The 22,003-nt window shown below is 43.9% G+C and overlaps 1 protein-coding gene across 1 annotated transcript in view; it reads left to right on the forward strand.

Annotated features, from left to right (window-relative positions):
- The window catches only part of bgnb (biglycan b), a 47,828-nt gene that overhangs the window by 22,096 nt on the left and 3,729 nt on the right, over positions 1-22,003 (forward strand). The window contains exons 2-7 of the mRNA XM_080733088.1: positions 1,197-1,468; positions 11,388-11,500; positions 15,395-15,608; positions 20,203-20,313; positions 20,730-20,823; positions 21,639-21,777. Coding sequence (XP_080589214.1) covers positions 1,207-1,468; positions 11,388-11,500; positions 15,395-15,608; positions 20,203-20,313; positions 20,730-20,823; positions 21,639-21,777 — 933 coding nt within the window. The 5' untranslated portion in view covers positions 1,197-1,206. The remainder of the gene's footprint in view (positions 1-1,196; positions 1,469-11,387; positions 11,501-15,394; positions 15,609-20,202; positions 20,314-20,729; positions 20,824-21,638; positions 21,778-22,003) is intronic.

The following is a 22,003-nucleotide window of genomic DNA, read 5'->3' on the forward strand; positions in this document are numbered from 1 at the left end:
GGTTCAGGCCTCTGGTGCGGATGCCTCCTGGGCGTCTCCCTAGGGAAGTCCTCCGTGCGCATCCAGCTGGGTGGAGAGACCGCGCGCCGCGGCAGACCAAGGACCAGATGGGAGGATTATATCTCCACGTTGCCCTGGATATGCCCTCGGGATCTCCAGAGTTTGAATGTGGCCACATGCAGTAGGGAAGTCTTGGATTCTCTGCTGGAACTGTTGCCTACGCTGCAAGGTGTTGTGAGCTTGTAGATTGGCTATTGTTGTCTTTGTTTGAGGTTTGTTGTGGAGAGAAAATGTACAGTTTCATGACTGTACAGTTCACTGGTACAAGGTCTACTAAAAGGAGATCCATGAAAAGACTAAGCTTATTTCAACAGGAAACCATTAATCAATTATCCATGAAATCTATGGAAAAGTTAAATCTGCAAAACAATTTTACACCACATGTAGTTTGGGGTCCCTAGCCTGAAAACCAGACGAATCTGCCATTGCAAAAGATTTAATAAAAAATGCCCTCATTGGATTTCACTCCCTCTGTAGTTGTCAGGGCCCATGTATGGGCGGCTTTTTCACCAGAGGCATTTTATTCCCCCCTTGGAAATGCAGGTTCCATACAGAGATTCATGCCAGGCTAGGGGGTCCCTGCTTCATCTCTCTCTCTCTCTCTCTCTCTCTCTCTCTCTCTCTCTCTCTCTCTCTTTCTCTCTCTCGGCTAAGGGGTCCTTGACCGAAGACACAAGCTGTATACAGAGTCTGTTTTGTGTATATATTTCATGCATGCCATTCTTCCATGTCAACTAGGGATGGGATGATATGAACATTTCATATCACGATGATTGTGACAAAATCCATTATCCTATGTTTGCCAAAACATAGCAGATCTACCAGCTCACAACACATTGCAATGTGTTGTGAGCTTGTAGATCGGCTATTTTTTGGCAAAGAGATTTGGTACAGAGTAAAAAAAGACTGTAACCTATCAAGTACGTATATTATAAGTATGTTTTACCAATAGAGGGTTTAAATGGTACCAGAACCAGATATGCAGCTCAGCAAATAAAAGGTGAATTGATCCCAGTGCATGACGGAGGACGATTTCACGATAAATTAAATCGCAACGATACGATTATCGTGAGTGTGTTTTATCACGATAAACGATAATATTGCTTATTGTCCCATACTTAATGCCACCCCTGCAGGTTGTTGAAGATGCTGCCCCACTGCTGTCTCCTGCTGCTGCTGTGCCTGGCGCGGCTGCCCATCAGCCCGTCCTCGGCGCTGCCCTTCGAGCAGAGAGGCTTCTGGGACTTCGCCATGGACAGCATGGACGCCGACGGCATGGCGATGCCCATGATGAGGGACGAGGAGGAGGGCTCGGGCGTGTCAGAGGAGCTGCTGCCCCGCCCCGGGGCGCCCGTGTGCCCCTTCGGCTGCCACTGCCAGCTCCGGGTGGTCCAGTGCTCTGACCTGGGTGAGTGTTGTGATTTTTGATTTGCACAACGGAATGTATACGTTATGAATAGTATGCTAGTTCTTTCCTGAGAAAGGTGACGGTTAGTTGTTGTGTGGTGGTGAGGTAAGAAACCCTTGGAGGGCTTTGTAAGAGAACCTCACTGTATATCGCGTAAGCAATTTACCCCGAGTGAGAGGACATTATGCTCTGATAATGTCCTGTGTGAGGGGGTGATCGGACGAGGCGAAGCCGAGTCCGATAACACCCTCACACAGGACATTATCAGAGCATAATGTCCGACCCCGAGTGGTAAATAGCTTTTCTACCACTTTTTCCCATATACATGAAAGAAAACACATAGTTGTAACTTGCAAGGATCTTAAGTTACAATCATTATTGCCTATAAAACTTCCGCGAGACAGCAGATAGTTCTACAAACAACATCTTCTACTCACCAACAGATGGCGCCAACTCCATACTAATCCATGCGTCTAGCTTACAGCTAAGCTAACGTCAGTTAGAAGTACCGTTCCGGCCGTAAATAGAGGCTGTTCGCTTCCAGAAAGGCATAGGTTCAGAGAAAAGGGGCTTTAAAGTTGGCGGATTGCATTGGATCCAAATAAATCGGCGACGTCGTACGCACGTTAGTAAACATAGGACCGCTACGACCGTCATATGTTGGTTGGGGGAAAGGTGTTCCGACTACCTCCTGAAGTCCCCGGATGTACACTGAGGCGCATTGATCTCGTCCTCACACAACTGCGGCGGTTGTTCTGCCATAACCTCCGGAATTTAGCCAATCAGAATCCAGTATTTGAACATGTGACTAGAAAAAGTGGTAGAAATACAATTTGAATTTAGCAATATAAAAAGAAAAATAAAGAAATGAAACTGTGTGTGTGTGTGTGTGTGCGTGTGCCTGTGCGCGTGCGTGCGTGCGTGCGTGTGTGTCCACGCGTGCCTGTGTGTCCAGTGATGCCGACAGTCTTTATCCTTCCAGCCTGACAGTGAGGAGAGGAGCTAGAGAGAGAGAGAGAGAGAGAGAAAGAGAGAGAGAGATTTACCAGATAAAATCATTGAGTTTGGTCTACTATGATTGAGGTACAGTAGAGCTGAAAATACTGAAGCTGAGCTTTGCGTGACTTTCGTACAGTAGAGAACTAGGCCCTCTTTGTCCGTTATCTAAAGCTGGAATTCCTCCCAGGATCACACTGGTGTGTATTTTGATAAAGAAAGGCATCTCTTTGAGGGATTTGGCGTTGTTGACTTGGTTTTGTGTGTGGACGGAGGGTGCAACAGGGAGAGAGAGAGAAGGGAAACGAGAGAAAGGGAAGAAAAAGAGACCAAACTAAAGCAATACTCGGAGCACAGGTCTCCGCCAGGTCAGGTAGGCCAATGGTTCTCAACCTGTGGGTCGGGACCCCCAGGGGGGTCCCCAAATTATTTTGGGGGGTTCCCCAGATGATTAACTTAATGTGCCACATTGTTTTCTCACTCAACAGTAAACAAACCAACATAAAGTGTAATTGTATAGAGGGTATCTGCACTTTTCTAACGTGACAATTTAACACCTTGACGTCCGAAATAGAATGGTGGTTGGTAGATTAGCCGTGAAATTTCTATTATTGTATTGTGATCTGAGACATAATATTATGTTTATAAACATGACCCCGCAGCCCCTCCATCTTGAACAGCGCCGCTGTTTTTTCTTTTTTTTTTTTCCCCAGGCCAGTAACTCACCATGATTTTCTCGATTTCCGTTGGGATAGAATGGGGGTTTTGGCCGATCGTCGATGTCCCCGTGCGTTTCGCGTGCGCGATCCTTTCACGTAAATGTCCCCGCAAATAGTCCATGTGTGACTGAAGAACAGAACTGAAAAGTTTCGCTAGCATAGCCCCAAGCATGGCTGCTGTAGGAGCTCGAGTGTGCAGACAGCAAACGGATGGCTGGGAGTAGCCTTGGAGAAGGAGAGGCGCTGACGTCACCTCTGCTTCATGCACGGTCTGCATGAGCTATCAGTGCACGAGTGGTGACTAGGGAAGGTTAGACGATCGCCGATTTTCGGATCAAAAGCTTTTATTCCGGTTTTAAAGACAAAGTCCGGGAATGTACGACGTGGCTGAGAGTCCCTGGGGGGATGTGCGATATAGTACGGTTTTAACATTAAGGGGCTCCCCGTGGCTTAGAAGGTGTTAAGGACTTAATACCTCTAAAATGACAAATTAAACATTGTCCAAATTGTCTAATATTAGAGGAAGAATTTGTGAAAATAGCTGATCTACATGATCACAACGCCTCACAACACCTCAATCTGCTATTTTCACAATAGAACCGTGTTAGACAAAATGTAAGGCCTCAACTCTTAGTGCTCATCAGGGTGGGGGTTCCCCAGTTAAAATATGATTATTTTGGGGGTCACGGCCTGAAAAGGTTGAGAACCACTGAGGTAGGCTATTGTGGGCCAGCAATGTTGATGGAATATGAAGAATCGCACAGATCCAGCTTGATCACATGACTATAGAGATATTGTGTACCGATTTGCGTGATGTTTGGACAAAATCTGTGGTAGTAATATCAAAAAATGTGTTTCGCAAAACTCCTGGTGGAGGTGTAATAGGGAAATATCAAAAGGGTGGCATTTATTCCTCAATGTGCACGAATGTGCTTGTCACCGCAATCGGACGCTGCATTAATTATTTGAGGTGACAAAACGGAGCACTCCTGCAAACTTTGGAAGCCAATCTTAGCCAATCAGGATGGAATATGAAAAATCTGAAAGACCTGTTTCGTTTAATGACTATAGAGACACTGCGTATTGATTTGCATGATGTTCAGACAAAATATGTTGGAGTAATATTTTATTTTCCTTTGCTGCGATGGTGCCGGAGATTAGCTGCTCATAGACAGACGGACACGGACACAGACACACACACACACACACACACACACACACACACACACGGACGGATGGACGGACGGACGGACAGACAGGGTATAAAACAGTGTTTTACACCCTGCCTTTGGCCTAAAAGAGGCAAGTAAGAGAGAGAGAGAGAGAGAGAGAGAGAGAGAGAGAGAGATGGATGAGAGTGGAAGGATAATGGAACTAATGCGAGAAGAGACACTTTGATCTGGTGGAGATGAAAGGTTTGTAATTTCCTCACTGTCCTTAAGGACTTCCTTCTTGCTGTTCTTGGAATGACAACAACGGATGGGAGGATAAAGGGATGGAGGAATGGAGATGAGAAAGCCATGTGTTCTCTGTAGATGTTTAGATATGACGGTCAGGAGTAGGACTGAGGGTCATAAGCAATTTGGGAGGATCGATAAATCACATACAAATTATGGAAGAAATATATAAATTATTAAAGAAAATATCAATCAAAAACCTGCATACAAATGATATTCAATAATATATATTCAATGGTTTAATATCCTGTTGCCAATCAGAGCATTGGAAAAGCTTTGCAGTGAAATCCAAGACTGGAGTGTTTGGAGAGCTAAAGAAAAATTTACGATGTGCATGAAGTTTATCTTGATAGTCATTTATACAAGCAAAGAAACCTGTTATTTTACACAGAGAATTAAGATTAAGATTCCTGCTATGTGTCACATACACAGTACATTGCTGTATGCAAGATTTTTCTCCGCATTTGACCCATCTCTTGTAGTGGTGAGCCGCACCCGTGCCGCGCTCGGGAAATCAGTAGTGGCGGTCTAACACCTCAATCCAACTCTTGAATTCACTGCATCATCGATAATTACCCAGTGATCAAAGTGGTCCCGCAGCCTTGGACAGGAAAATAATTAATTATCGATCAGACTTGATGAGTCTGAATCAAACTAACGGAGCAAAGTAAGTTAGAAATACCACAAACGCTAAGATTGTAGATAGCAAGTCGTTTAGACAGATGCTTTGACGTTTACCTTCGTAACCTAGTTATATTTTGTTGCATTTTATTTGCATTCTATTTACTTGACGGTTTACCCTGTCATTTGTTGACAAGTAAGTTGCTCAAATTATAAATTGTATCAACTCTTCTGCACACTGCAAAGTCAATTAAAGCCTACAGTAGGTTACACTGTCTGTTCCTCTGCACAGTTAGCAGACCTGTGTGTGTGGATTGGTATTTTGAAGATTTTATTGCTTATGTGAAGCGTTCTTTGGCCTTCTGTAATCATGGGTTGATTGTGATCACCCACAAACTGCCTAGTGTGGAATTCTTTTAAAACATGCGTCTTATGCAGGCGTGGCCATCATGTGCGCACGTACACAGATGTGTGCTCGTGCGTAGGATCACACAAAGTCAGACTCCAAAACCTGCAGTTTTTGGTTAAATTATAGAGCTGTTTCTTGACAGTCTGTGTATCAACAGAGCCTAAGTAAGACATTGCTTGTTAACTTGGGCTTGAATATGAACGTTTTTTTTGTTTTTTCTTACTTTCATAGAGTTGGGCTTGTCTTAATGCATTTACACCCATCGCTCTGTTTAATTGCATATGCATCACTTTGCATCTACGGGCACTTGTACAGTTCATATGCAGTATAATGATATATAATGATAGTCTTTGTTTGTAGGTTATAGATCTACAGTACAAGATCTCCTCTTCCTTTTTTAACAGTCTTTTTCCCACTGATCCTAGCAGCACCACATACTTTTTAAAACGCTTGTATCTCCCTTGAGCACCCGGTTGGTCTCTGTTTTTTGAATACATTTTACTGTTGGTAGTTGGTACTTTAAAGTTGTACCATGTAACTTTTTTTATAAAACAAATCTTAAAATTGTCCTAACTGTTAAATCGCTAAAGTTTTAGAACACCCACTCCGTTATTTTCAGCTTCTGAAGCCTTCTCTTTATATGTTTTCTATGATCCTGGCCGTGGACCGGATTTCGCGCCAAAATGACGTAATCTGCATCATCTGTATACGTTGTGTATACGTTGCCCAATCACATCGCCGATCATGCACACATGGTACACTACCGGCCAATCACAGCGCATCTTGAAGTGGGGTCGCCATATTTGTAGTCGCCCGTGTGTCTCTTTACTCAAAAGGTAATCTCGCCTACCAGGCAGGGTGAAGTAGTCCGTTTCTCCGGAATGCCTGAACGCACAGGAACCAGGGACCCCTCTAAAGATAGCTCTCGGCGTTGTGGAGGCAGACGCGGGGGTGTGAAGGTACGAAAAACGGGCGAAAGACGCGAACGCGACCGCGGTTTGCTATAGGGCTACTGACCACTAGTTGAGCATCTTACACAGTATAGCTTTAAGTATATTTTGATGGATTTTAGAACACACACTATGTTACTTGGATTTTTACAATGCTGTATTAATACTTTTACTTAAGTAAAACATTTGAGTATTTTTCTCCACCCCTGTTCACTATAACTAGCATGGCATCCGTATTTTAGCAATGTCATTATAGTGGTTTTCTTTTCTGAAGTTCTCAGAGATTTCTGAAAATATATACAAAATGTGCCGTTAGTGGCTAATAAGCCTGTCTGTGTTTTAGACGTAAAATACTGTAGTTTTGTTGAATCATCATTTTACAAGCTGCTGCTTATATTTCCTCTCCCAGACTTCCATCCATGGCGGGTAAATGTGGAAGCGTGTAATTTGCAGAGATGTCAGTGCTTATTTAGAACAGATGTATTCTGGCTGTGGCGTCTGTCTTACTTCAGTCAGCGTGCATCCCATGATGTCGAGTACTTTGTGTTGAACAGTAGTTAGGGGGCACCGGGGTTTTTGGGGGTGCTAGTTTTGTCAGCTGGCGGTAAGTACGTGGGGATTTGGGGCGGACGTGAGTGAGTCGTTGTGGTATTGGGGTTTACTGGGACGGGGAAAGAGGGGGTGTTTTGGGTTCAGAGGATTCGATTCTCCCAATGCCGGGCATTGGTGAAAGCTTTTGGCCGAGTCTGTGGGTGTTAAGTGTGATGTAGGCGCACAAATGTGAGGGTTCGCTTCTCGCATGATTAAAGACTACAGGTGTGGAATGCAAATATTTCTCGCTGCAGAGACAAACACATTTACCTCCGGGTCACTTGCAACATGTTTTGAATAATCATATCCTTCCTGCTGAAGCGGTATTAGCGCTTTGCATTAATACACCTTTGTTAGACCTCCTCCTTTTTTTCCTCTACACCAAAACGTTGCTGAATGTTCACACCCCAGAATGGGGACACTGGGGTTCATGTGGTTACCCGATTGTAAGACAGAACTGAATCAAAGTCCATTTGAGTCCATTTGATCTTTCACCTCGACCATTTTAATCTTTGCTGTCTGATGAAGGCTACTGGCCATGTCTGACTAAAAGGCTACATTACCAGGGACATCAGAACTTGAGTCAAAGGCGATTGGAGCCTAACATCAGGGCGAGGTGCCGAAGGGTTTGATCCCTGCCTGATGACATGGATGGAAGGGTGTGGGTCAGTGAAGGCACAGTCATACATCTAAACATAACCCACAGATAGACAGCTCTGGCTAGAATCCTTTTTGAGTCAGACGTGGTCAGTGGCAGACACGGATCCCAAGCCTTGGGGCGACTGGCAGGCAGGCAGGCTTGAATCATGGTTGTGGTCCCCGCGGAGGCCTGCCCTGATGGGGGTTCACTTTAACCAGGCCTGTCTGGTTCCTGGCCACATCTTAACACACAGCTCCCTGATGTGGTCTTGTTAATGATCAGTGTTTTTTTTTTTTTTTTTTTTTCGTCCAGTGAGCGTGCTGCTGCTGGTTTTCGTTTTTCCAGACACGCCCCCCTGAACGGGGCTTGAGAGGCAGGTGTACAGTGTGATGCCTTAAACTAAAGTGAGCCACATGGCACATCAGAGCGTTTCTCCATGTGTCTTCATGAATACATTACTTGATGATCAGTGGTTTGTATTGATAGATAGATAGGGCGACAATCTGGCCAGTGATGTATATCGGACCAGTTATATGGAGACCCCTGGTACCCATATATGGAGATCCATGTACTGTATATGGAGATATGCTGTGAGAGCCCAAACATGCTTACTCAGTTATTCGTTATGTGAAAGTCCAATGATGTCTATGACATCTGTCATCATACGTACAATCCCTTTTATGCTCATACATGGAGATCCCTGTCTGTAGAACCATTCACACAGATATGGGCTGTCTTGACCGTATATGGATTCTGTTAGTGTGGTATGTGGCCGATGTGGCCTCCATATATGGGCATTCCCATATGAAGTCCTGTTAGATATGGGCTTAATATTGATGACATCAGGGAACTCCTTATATGGGCATAGAATGGATTCTGTTAGTGTGGTTTCCCTGACATCACAGTGATGTCAGAGCACAGTGATGTTCAAGCTAATATCTCAATGTATTGCTATTGTACTACTGTTTTATCCCTATGGGGTTTTTGCATAGCATTCACATCTCCGAACTTGGAGCCCTTTAACGCCAGGTTTAACTGTATTCCATTTGTTGCAATAAATGGTAAAATCTACTTTGACGTGAGGTTTCCTGACTAAAGTATATTTAACCACTTAAATCTTAACCATAGCCTACTGAATTGTCCAGAGACCATGGTTCTATACCAGCCTCCATAATTTTTTTCCACTCTATACCAAATCTCTTAGCTGAACAAACGCTATTTTTGCCAAATGTACGCTAGGGTTCAAGTGGTTCATTGTTACATTTAGTATAAACCCCTCTTGATTTCCCATAGCATTTGATGTCAATTGGTGATTTGTTAACCCCAGAGTGTATTTCGTGTTAGATGTGAACAACCATAAACCATGCATGGGAATAAGTGACTTCACCGCATATGACATTAACACATAATGCACACATGCGTGTGTCATGGTGTCAGGGTTCCTCCTATGCCCGTTTTATTTGATGTGTGATTCTGTTAATGGCATTTAAGGGACTTCGTTTGGGACTTCAGTCGAATCAAAACCATCTGGGAAACATCTGGTGTCCCCATCTGTTATAGGAGGCAATTGCATGCGCGCGTGTGTGTGTGCGTGCGTGTGTGTGTGTGTGTGTGTGTGTGTGCCTGCGTGTGTGTGTGTGTGTGTGTGTGTGTGTGTGTGTGTGTGTGTGTGTGTGTGTGTGTGTGTGTGTGTGTGTGTGTGCGTGTGTGCGTTTGCAAATGCGTGCGTGCATGTATATGACTCATCAGTAATACCCCATGCACGGCTATTAGACCTCCATGGTCGTGTCTTAGGCATTTTCTATTTCTAGAACAACAAAGCAGGCCAGGCTGTGAGGGTGCTTATTTCCACGTTGCGTGTGGCAACGTGTGATTGGTTTTAATCCCCAGTTCTGATGGAGGGTTAAGAATAATACACAGCTGTTTTGTTTCCCCTTGGTCGAGGGATGACTAAGATGTCCTGACAGTCACAGTGCAACAGTCCCACTGACCCAGAATACCACGGTCGTTATGATGTCCCTTCACAATGAAATATGACAGCGTTTATCTGTAAATAGAAAATGGATTTCTTTCGAAAGCAACGCAAACATCAAAACGGACACAGAATATACAAACACACAAATATAGCTCATTCCGCGCATTCCTAACCCTCCCCCTTTTCCTCCAAACGCACACAAAACAACAACCAAGGAACTGGGGTGACCCGATAGCAAAGTGGTCAGCAGGCACGTGCACACATAGACATCAAAGGGGGCTTGAGTCCCTGCCCTTTTATCCGTCTGTAAAAAAAGTGCCCTCTCCAGACCATGAATGCAGTTTTTACTATGGTGAAAGAAATGCAAATGCCCTCTCTCCATGCCATAGCCTACCTGAAGGCAGCTTTCAAGAGAATTGCCTTGTCCAAACTCTCCCGAACTTGAATGCAGCATCTTACAGAATTACACATTACACACATCTTAGTTCAGTGTGGTATCAAGTACCGAAAATAGCAGACCTCCTAGCTCACAGCGCGTCACACTGCGACATGCTTTGAGTTTGGAGGTGTGCTATTTTTTATATTTTCACCAAAAGGCCCTTTTAGAAATTTCAGCCCCTGCCTCTCTAACATTCTCTGCACGTCCCTGGTGGTCAGCATTCCACATGGGCACCGAAATCCCTTGATCAGCGAGTGGCTGGTTTGTTTCCAGCCCGGCTGGAGCGTTTGATGAAGGTCATTCCCCTACTCTCTCCACATTTCCTGTATCTCTCTCCACTATTGTTGTTAACAAAGGCTTACAAATGCGCGCGAGGTTTTGGCCAGACAGTGACGACCCAAACCAAGGAACTAACAAAGCAAAACTCAAATGCTACAATCATTTGCCAACGTGGCAAAGAAAGTCATGAGTTTTGTGAATGGAATAATGAGGGTTGAGCACAGATTACTCGCTCCAAACAGGATTTTCAGCACACCACATCCTCAAAACATATACAGTAAACTGTACGAAAACATAACTATCCGCTGACCTCAGATCACACTGTTGTCATTGCCACCATCATTCATATTGGTGTAAGTAGTTCATAAAGTCAAATTCTGTATGAACTGGAGGAGGCTTTGGATTAGGGATGGGACGATATGAAAATGTCATGTCACGATTATTGTGACCAAAGAAATTGCGATTTACGCGATAATCAAAATATCCCCAACATCCATTATCCTGGGGCGTAACATTTGTCAAGAAATAGCAGATCTACAAGCTCAAAACGCGCTGTGAGCTTGTAGATCGGCTATTCTCTTGGTAGAGAGTGAAAAAAAGACTGTATCAAGAACGTACAGTATATTATAAGTACGTTTTACCAATTATAATAGAGGGAACTGGATATGCAGCTCGGCAAATAAAAGTGAATTGTTCCCAGTGCATGACGGAGGATAATTTCACAAAAATATGTAAAATCGCCACGATACGATTATCGTGAGTGTTTTTTATCGCAAATAACGATTATTGTCCCATCCCTATTTTGGATAAATGTTTTACTGTGGTTTCACGTTGGTTTTTCAGGTCTGACTGAGGTTCCCAACAACATCCCTGCCGACACCAAGTTCCTGGACCTGCAAAACAACCGCATCACCGAGATCAAAGAGAAGGACTTCAAGGGCCTCACTAACCTATACGTAAGACATGCTCTCCTCTGCCCAATGCTCATTTATATGGAGTCATGCCAAGAAGTAGGCATATAGTATAGACCATACATGGGCAACTGGCAGCCCGGGGGCCACATGCGGCCCCCACCTTCACTTAATGCGGCCCACAGGTTAATATCGGAACACCGATATGTTAATGATTTCAGCTTTTATTAACTCCAACCATGCAAACATGAACCGCTTTGATTACTTCAGTCTATATTAGTAGCTTAACACCTTCTAAGCCTGGCCGTACTCCCTCGGACTTCCTACTGGGTCCCATCAGCCACGCCGTCTATTCCCGGACTTTTGATATAAATTATAATTAAAAAAAAAAAAACATCGGAAATTCTTCTCTGTGTCTTTTTGGAGCGATCTGAAAGGGTTAATATGCTCTGACAGTCATTTTCTGGTGCTGGGTGTGATACTCCTAATATCCAGCAGGCCACGCCGTTGACTCACATTCTGGATGGATGGCTGGCCAGGAGGAGCCTCATCCTCTCCCCAGTGTTGAAACTCAGCAAGAAGCTCAAACAAGATGGCTGGTCTTTGTCTCTGTTCGTGGATCGCGGTTTCAATCACGTTCGGGCGCCGCTTCTCTATCGCTCCTTTCCCTGCTTCGCCGCACGTAAACGAATGGAATTGATCTCCCCTCCGCCTCGCCAAAGTAAGATCGCCGACCTCTGCAGGATGAATATGTACGCTGTGTCGAGCACTCCAGTACGTGTTGTTATCATGTGGGCTTTGTTTTTTTAAAACATGTTTGTAAATAAATGGCTTATTTCTTCGGCGCTACCTCTGTTCAGAGGGTTCTGCCGCGGCTTGCAACGTGTTAATGACTAGTACAGAAAAAAAAATACTTTTCAGGATTCCAATGAAAAAAGAAAACTAAAATTAATTCAGGATTTCCAATTCAAAAATAGCAAAAAAAAGCAGATCTACAAGCTCAAAACGCGTCGCACTGCGACAGAGTTACTACAGGGGGTCCTCCAAATCTTTGTGTGGTAGGAAAACAAATTTACTTTTTTATATTAACCTCTTGAACCCTAGCGTCCATATTCTGAGAACTTTAGCCAAAAATAGCAGATCTACAAGCTCACAACGCCTCGCAGCTTGTAGATCGGCTATTTTCGGCAAAGAATACAGAGTGAAAGGTCAAGTTTATAAAGTAATGACGGTTCAAGTGGTTAAATATCTGAAAACACACATTGACAGGAATCGAAAATACACTGATGATTGTGCTGTCAAACAATTAAAATGTGGAATCTCTGAAAAAGGTTGTGGGGGTCCTTGGCCTGAAAACATTGAAGACCCCTGTACTAGAGTTTCGGCCCTCACATCTACGTAGAGTTCGGGCCGCTATGCAGCCCTCACACCCACTGTGCGTTGCAGGAGCCGCCTCGACGGCGGCCTGCGGTTGTTAGGAAACCGTTTCTATTTGTGTCAGTCCACTGTCCACCGACCGAACCGTGGCATCAGTGCATGTTACGTTTGTGACGTCTGCGGTCCACCGACCGACCGACCGAGGTGCGCTCTAAATCTGTGTTGTTTGGGAATGGTTTATGGCTGACAGTGCAGGGGCCCACCCATTAGGCAATTTTAATATCTAGGATAGGATATGCAGAAACTATATCGTCACATCGCAGAAACCTTGTATCTTCAAGTTTCTAATTTTTACGTTATTTTTTATAGTAAAGCCCTGCTTCATCATACACAAAACTAGTGAAAATAGCTATTTTCCCTAGTTTAAAACATTTTTAAAACAATAAATACAAAACAAACGGTTTTGGACATACAAGGTTTCCACCGGACTACAGCGATATACTAAAGGGATGGAGTACCGAAACTAGCCAGCCCATCTACAAGCTTTTGTTTTCGCTGTCCTTGAGCATCCCTGAAAACCTTCGCTTATGACGGAGTGCCCAAAATAAGGGACGCCACACGGGTTCATCGTGGTTAACACGGCGAGCACAGACTCGGTAGCTAATAGCTATGGTGGACGTGCCACATAAACAGCTCAGCCCTGCTTGTGTTGGCTCGGCCAGGAGTCAAACACCATTACGCCTATTTCCCGACGGCTCGAGAAGTCTCCTCTTTCTGCCCTATTTAATTTCTCTCTACTCTCTCTTTCTCTCTGCCACCCTTCTCTCTGAGGGCCTTAATTGTATTAAGCCATTTAGAACGGGAACGCACATCTGTATCACTATTATGTTGTGCTTTAGCTATTGAAAAATAGCATATATACTGCGCGGCACCGAGTGCCACGCTGCGAGCTTGTATATCTGCTATTTTTTGAAAAATCGTAAACATTTGTGCAAGTCTTTGAATATTTTGGACCCGATACTATTATAAATGTCTTCTAAATCCTACTTCTAAATCAGTGGTTCTCAAACCTTTTCATGCCGAGGACCCCCCAAATTACATGCATTTGGTCGCAGACCCCCGATCTCAAAATATGTTGTTCCAGGGACCCCCGCAGAAGCAAATATTTAAGTTACAAATGTTCGCTTTTAAAAAGATATAGTCAAAGACTTTTTAAAAAAAAATAGCAGATCTACAAGCTCGCAGCGCGGCCCTCGGTGCCGCGCTGTGAGCTTGTATATCTGCTATTTTTCAATAGTTAAAGCATTAAATAATGTTGGCCTAAGCGGCTTAAAGTCTGCGTTGCCCGGAGCCAAAAGCAGGGGAATAGTCAATCCCCACATCCTCTCTCCTCTTCTCTTACCGGAAAGGCCCAGCTCACTGCTGACCTGCCTTCAAGAGCGCCCACCAAGAGCAATATTGAGGCTGGCAGCGTGGGACAGAAACGTTGACATTGTACAATAGCATCTCTATTAGAGAACTTTACCTCCGCCTACCGTCGGTCTGCCTCCACCTGTCAGCACGGCAGGTGGAGACTAATGACCGCTGAGTGACGGCTCCGCCCACTGTCGTCACTTACTGTATACTGCTCTAACACAGCTGGACATGAGGGAGGAGGGGAGGGGGGAGAGAGAGGGGGGGGGCGTTGAGAGAAAGGAAGGGAGAGAGAGAGAGAGAGGGAGAATGAGATATAGTTAAGGTAGAGAGAGAGAGGGTGGGAGAATGAGATATAGTTAAGGAGTAGAGAGAGAGAGAGAGAGAGAGAGAGAGAGAGGGAGAATGAGATATAGTTAAGGTAGAGAGAGAGAGAGAATGAGGGTGAGAGACATAGAGGGAGGGATTGTGTAAGAGAGATCAAGGGAGAGAGAGAGAGAGAGAGAGAGAGAGAGAGAGAGAGAGACTTTTAATACTTTTTAACAACTCATTTGGATCATAAAAGTGTTTGCTTTCTACATTAGTGCTTTCAAACAATCAGTCATAATCTACCATACAATGAATGCCACAACAGATAATTTAGAGAGCAACAAAGGTGATTCCCACATCATTTTACGGAAAGAAATGCACCTTCATAGTCCCATATATTTTAGAAAGAAATTCAAAAGAGAGAGGGAGGGGGGGAGAGATGGAGAATGAGTGAGGTAGGGGCCGCACACACAGGCACACACAGAGAGAGAGAGAGAGAGAGAGAGAGAGAGAGAGAGAGAGAGAGAGAGAGAGAGAGAGAGAGAGAGAGAGAGAGAGAGAGAGAGAGAGAGAGAGAAGAGAGAGAGAGAGAGAGAGAGAGAGAGAGAGAGAGAGAGAGAGAGAGAGAGAGCTCTTGTTGGCTCTGCAATGTATGCAGATTTTTCCAATGTTCCTTCTTTTTACTGCACTCAATTGATTTCTTTCTGATCCAGTAAAGTGGGATTAGGCTCGTCATCCTATGTCTCCATCCTGTGTGTCTGTGGTATTATTGACAAAAATGCATAATGCATAAACACGTACATTTGAACATCAATTCCCGGCCTGTTTCCCTACACATAGGCCCTGTCGCTGGTGAACAACAAGATCTCCAAGGTCCACCCCAGAGCCTTCAGCGACCTGAAGCACGTCCAGAAGTTCTACTTCTCCAGGAACCACATGACCAGCATCCCCAAGAACCTGCCGCCCTCCCTGGTGGAGCTGAGGATCCACGACAACAACATCAAGAAGGTGGCCAGCGGGACCTTCTCTGGACTGGGCAGCATGAACTGCATAGGTGAGACAAATACCTTCTCTGGACTGGGCAGCATGAACTGCATAGGTGAGACAAAAACCTTCTCTGGACTGACTGGGCAGCATGAACTGCATAGGTGAGACAAAAACCTTCTCTGGACTGGGCAGCATGAACTGCATAGGTGAGACAAATACCTTCTCTGGACTGGGCAGCATGAACTGCATAGGTGAGACAAATACCTTCTCTGGACTGACTGGGCAGCATAAACTGCATAGATGAGATAAAAACCTTCTCTGGACTGCTATGGGCAGCATGAACTGCATAGGTGAGACAAATACCTTCTCTGGACTGGGCAGCATGAACTGCATAGGTGAGACAAAAACCTTCTCTGGACTGGGCAACATGAACTGCATAGGTGAGCCAGATGGTGATGGTGATCAACGATCAAGAGCAGAGGAGGAAGGGGGCGTGGTGGCGCAGTCGGTTGCACTGTCGCCTCACAGCTAGAGTGGGTTCGATTTCCGCTGGGGACGCTGTGGGCGCTGGGGCCGTGTTCTCTCCCCCCACGTCATCAGTGCCCATATATACCCTAAGTGGGGTTTGCGAAAGGGCCTTTCTGTGTGGAGTTGACATGTTCTCCCCGTGTCTCCTAGGTTAGGTACCCTCACAAAAAAAAACATGCAGTAATCCTGGTCTCTATACTGCCTCCCCCTGGCCAGTCCGTTGTCTCCCCAGGTTGGCAGAGGGAGTGTAGCGCCCAGGATTACATTAGATAATTGACACCGGGTGAAGAATAGGTTACAAAATCGTGGGGTAAAATTTAGTAAAAAAAAAAAAAACAGTGGTGGAAAATAAACTAAGTACATTTACTCAAGTACTGTACTTAACTTAAAATGTTGAGGTATTTATTTTACTTTACTATAGTTCGATCTTTTTTTACAGGGGTTCAGAGATGACTATTTTACATGTATAATATGTCTATAAACAAATAGCTTAATTCACAATACAGGCACTTTAACTTTTATGTTAATCTCATTAAACGTCGCATGAAGCATGGCCAATGCCCAGCTTTGCGGTACGGACAGACATACAGACAAAGACAGATGTAGGAGCGGTTAGCATCGCAAAAAAAAAGAAAAAAAAAAGAAAATCAACAGGCAAACAACATGCAAACTAAAATCACTTCATGGCATTAAAACTGGTTGTCTTTGGTTGGTTTAATCTCTGTATAAGGCTGTTTAGTTAAGCAATAACGAGAGGGTGTTGGTAAATTACTGTACAGTATGTAGTACAGTCATTTAATTTTTTTTTTTAACATTTTCATATTCTTTTCTATGAAAGCCAAAGGTGTAAGCTATCAAATAGTTTTGGAATTTTGTTTCTAGCTGCTACAGAGGCTGAGTAATACGTTTTCCCGAAAAAGAGTGGGTCATTTTCAAAATGGACTTCGGTCTTTAAGGCTTTTTTCAAATCGGACTTATGGGTTGTCAAGGCGATGCGATGCCGATCTGTATTTTTTTGAAGAGAGACAAGTTCAACAGCACAGCCTTGGTGAAGTTTAAGGTGGATGATAAGGCGTTCCCAGTGAAGACTACACACTGAAACCCTTTTCTCCACTGTGGACACGCTGGTGACTCTTCAGAGAACTTGACCGTGTGAAACCCTTGTCACACTGTTCACACACAAAGGGTTTTTCTCCACTGTGGATACGCTGGTGTTCCTTTAGGTTACTTAACACACTGAAACCCTTGTCACACTGTTGACACACATAGGGCTTTTCTCCACTGTGGACACGCTGGTGATTCTTCAGAGAACTTAACCGTCTGAAACCCTTGTCACACTGTTTACACACAAAGGGGTTTTCCCCACTGTGCATAAGCTGGTGCCTTTCCAGAGAACCCAACTCATTGAAACCTTTGTCACACTGTTTACAGATTAAGTGTTTTTCTCTACTGTGGATACGCAGGTGCCTCTTCAGGTCACTTAACCCTCTGAAACCCTTGAGACACTGTTTGCAGGCAAAGCGTTTTTCTCCGCTGTGGATACTCTGGTGACTCATCAAGTTACCTAACTGACTGAAAGCCTTGTCACAATGTTTACACACATAGGGTTTTTCACCACTGTGGACACGCTGGTGAACTTTCAGATCAGTTGACCCTCTGAAACCCTTGTCACACTGTTTACAGATGAAGGGTTTTTCTCCACTGTGGGTGCGCTGGTGCCTCTTCAGGTTTCTTAACACACTGTAACCCTTGTCGCACTGTTCACAGGGAAAGGGCATTTCTCCACTGTGGATATGCTGGTGCATCCTCAGAGTAGCTAACCGTCTGAAACACTCGTGACACTGTGTACACACAAAGGGTTTTTCCCCACTGTGGATACGCTGGTGCCTCTTCAGAGCACCTAACTCTCTGAAACTTGTGCCACACTGTTGACAGACAAAGGGTCTTTCTCCACTGTGGATGAGCTGGTGTACCTTCAAATGACTTGATTTACTGAAGCCCTTGTCACACTGTTTACACACAAAGGGTTTTTCTCCCGTGTGGACACGCTGGTGTGCCTTCAGGCTGCTTATCTGACTGAAGCTCTTGTCACATTGTTTACAGTGGTAGGGTTTTTCTCCTGTGTGGACACGCAGGTGTACTTTCAGGTGGCCTAACTGAGCGAAACTCTTATGACACTGTTTACACAGGTAAGGGTTTTCTTTAGTGCGGACATGCTGGTGTTTCTTCAGAGTCGATACCTCAACGAAGATTTCATCACATGTGAGGTTTTCTTTCCTTTCTAAGTCATCGAATGTTTCCTTAAATTCCTTACTTCTCCTGGCTGAGATGAAGTCCTCGCAAGATCTTGGTTGGTCTGTGTCACCTTGTTTCTGGCTGGTTACACAGCTGGTGATTTTCCGACAGGAAGATGAGGGCTTCTGTCCATTGCTCATCATTTGACAGTAGAGGTTGTTGTGGCTCCTCTTCTGTGAATTGGCGTTTGTAGTCTGGAAAGATTTGGTTTTGATGTATTCTCCGTCACTCTCTTTCTCCCCCTCTTGTTGTCTATGCTTCTATCCTTGACTCTCCGACACTCATAGTACACTCTTCCTGTAAAAAACTTCTCTGAACCGTACTCAGACAAATTGTGACGTTTAAAATGAACGTCACATCTTATTCAGGTTGACCTGAGCTCTGGTCTGACGCCACTCAACACAAACCGTTGACATCATTCCTTAATAACACCGATTTGCACATCTCACAGTTGCAATTCACCCAGCCGTGTATTAAGTTGATTAATTAAATCGAGTTGATGACCAAACCCGGAAAACATGCTTGGAAAGTGCTATTTATTGCGACAGAAGGTCGCAGTTAACCTGCACATCCCATCAGTAGGTCCGCGACTCCGCGATTCCGTAACACCTCAATGTCTATAGCTGACCTCAATGCCTATGGCTGACCTGCCCATATAGGCTGACCTGCAAATATATAGAGTGATCCCTGATATCATCCTGCCCATATATGGAGGCTGACCTGCCCATATATGGAGATCCCTGATGTCATGGACCTCCATATATCACCTGGATCTCCATATATGGCTATGGCTGTTCATTCTGACATCACCAGGATGACTCTCATATCTGTGAATGCCAATATACAGTATGTACATGTTAGTCTATATGCCCATATCTCCATATACATGGATCTCCATATATGGGTATCAGGTATCTCCATATGGGTAACTGGTCCAATATATATATATTAATGAAGGATAAAATAAAAATAAAAGTGCATATATGGGTATTCCCAGATGATGCCCTGTTAGGGGAACCACACTAACAGAATCCATATATGGCCAAGACAGACCTCGCCCTTTAGGACAGACGTAGGAGCGGTTGCAGTAGCACTGCTCAAAAAATGTGAGTAGTTCTCCCATCACTGCTCAAGAAAAGTATAATTGTCTCTGTTTGTTGTTGTTTTTTGAGCTCCAACATCTGTCTTTGTCTGGGCTCTGAAGCATGGCCTACATCTGGCCTACATATTGGCATAAAGCGCTCAAAGTGTGTTATGCCCCCCAAAATGTCCGGGCTCTGAATCTAGATCATCCATCGAATAAGTACAGATTAGGCCTCTAATAATTATACAAAGAAAAGCCACATTGCAGGGGTAGATTATTTATAACAATATAAACCACTTACAGTATGTCTCAACTCTCAAAACAGTTATAGACCTTGTAATTTTCCACCTTGACTTTAATAGCTTGAAAATGGTTTAGTTTTTGCAATTTTATCGTTCTTTGAAGCTCATTGCAGGCCAAAGGGGCAGACTACTGAAGACGGTATTGTACTGCAGGGTACAATTTTAAATATGAGATAAGATAACATCAGATAAAACTATATTCATCCCTGAGAGGAAATTTGGTCAATCCTGGAGCCAGGAAAATATAAATACACACATAATTCTCCACGGCAATTAACTAAACTAACATCTAACATAGAGAAAGAAAAAAGAAAGAAAGTTAGAAAGAAAGAAAGAAAGAAAGAAAGAAAGACAGAAAGAAAGAAAGAAAGAAAGAAAGAAAGAAAGAAGTAAGTAGAAAATAGAGCAGGCAAAGTCTCAGATTTGAACAAATCATTTATTCTGTCTTCCAGAGATGGGAGGAAATCCCATCACAAACAGTGGTTTCGAGCCTGGGGCCTTCAAGGGACTGAAACTCAACTACCTACGCATATCTGAGGCCAAACTGACTGGCGTACCCAAAGGTAACTCATTCATATGAACACACACAGAGACACAGCACCGCATCTGCCTGGCTGACACACACACACACACACACACACACACACACACACACACACACACACACACACACACACACACACACACACACACACACACACACACACACACACACAGCGGAGCCTTCACATTATCATCCGCGATGGCGTCTAATTAGAGAGCAGGTTGTTGATTACAGAGTGAGCTTCGATACGATTTTTGAAGCTGGTCCATTAGAAGCCATTTATTTACAGATTTACAGCTGATTAAACAGGAAAAGCTGTTTGTGTAATAAGCAGGTGAAGAGAGCACAATGGATTTGGGTCAGGATTGTAACCTTATGCGGCGGAGCCTTACAGTCTAGTTCTCGCGTCTCTCTCTCATCTCTCTCTCTTCCTAGACCTCCCAGACAGTCTCCATGAACTCCATTTGGACCACAACCAGATTCAGGCTGTGGAACTGGAGGATTTGAGTCGGTACAAACACCTGTACAGGTAATGCCACACCTCCAACCTCACACACAACTGCTTTCAAAACTGCTCCTCCCTCCTAGCCTGGCCCTTTTTAATTGCATTCCTGGAGAGAATAATAATGACAAATAATATATTTCCAGCCTGCAGTGACACCTAAGGGTAATGCTAAGAACTACAACTGAATGCCACCATATAACAGTAGTACTGTATGCCAGATATTTGGGTCCGATTGAGGAGTCCTAGACCACTGATTAGTGAAACAGTATAACGTGCTGTAATCAATTTGAAAAACCTGATTTGATTACATTTTCTATTTGAGAGCAATTCACTTTTACACAAATAAATAAAAATACAATAAAATAAACACAAATAACTTTAAGCCAGGTTGAAAGTGGTAAAAAAAAGAGAAAAAAAAAGAAAAAAAAAGAAAAAGGTTAAGGTGTATCAGCCCGATCAATGTATTGGTGGTTTGGCTCTAAAAAGTAGTAGAGAATACTATTATAAACTTTTAACCAACCCTCTTTCTACCCCGGTGAAGCATCTTTTCATTTCATTCCATTCCTTCAGATTTTTACACATTAACTCTTATTATGATAATAATAACTTTATTGTATTTTGTATATGGTAAAGATGACACATACACAGTAGAACACCAATACATTACATCCTTTCTATAGGATTTTGTGCCCTTTACTTTAGTTTCTTGCCGGTCTGAAGCCATTTTGAGGTTACATTGTCGTTATCTGTTTCCATAATGAGTCATATTTTCTAATATGTGTGTGTGTGTGTGTGTGTGTGTGTGTGTGTGTGTGCGCGTGCGTGTGCGTGGTTGCCAGGTTGGGTCTGGGCTACAACCACATCCGTCACATAGAGAACGGCAGCCTGGAGTACCTGCCCAGACTGAGGGAGCTGCACCTGGAGAACAACCGTCTCACTCTCGTCCCCAAGGGCTTGCCGGATATGAAATACTTACAAGTGAGCTTTCAATATTCATTTCATATTAATTTGCACCAATGCGTTTATCAGTTTAAAGTAGAAAACAAATCATGTTTATAGAGTATGTGTTCATATTGTTTGCACTCTATACTGTAGGCTACATGAGATTTTCTATGTTACCATGAGTGACATTTTTTGAAACATGTCACCTGTTAAAGGTCTACTATATCAACGCTATAGCGATCAATAACAGAGGTCTCCCCGT

Source organism: Nannobrachium achirus, assembly GCF_963921795.1.
Source record: "Nannobrachium achirus genome assembly, chromosome: 9".
Classification (NCBI taxonomy): Eukaryota; Metazoa; Chordata; class Actinopteri; order Myctophiformes; family Myctophidae; genus Nannobrachium; species Nannobrachium achirus.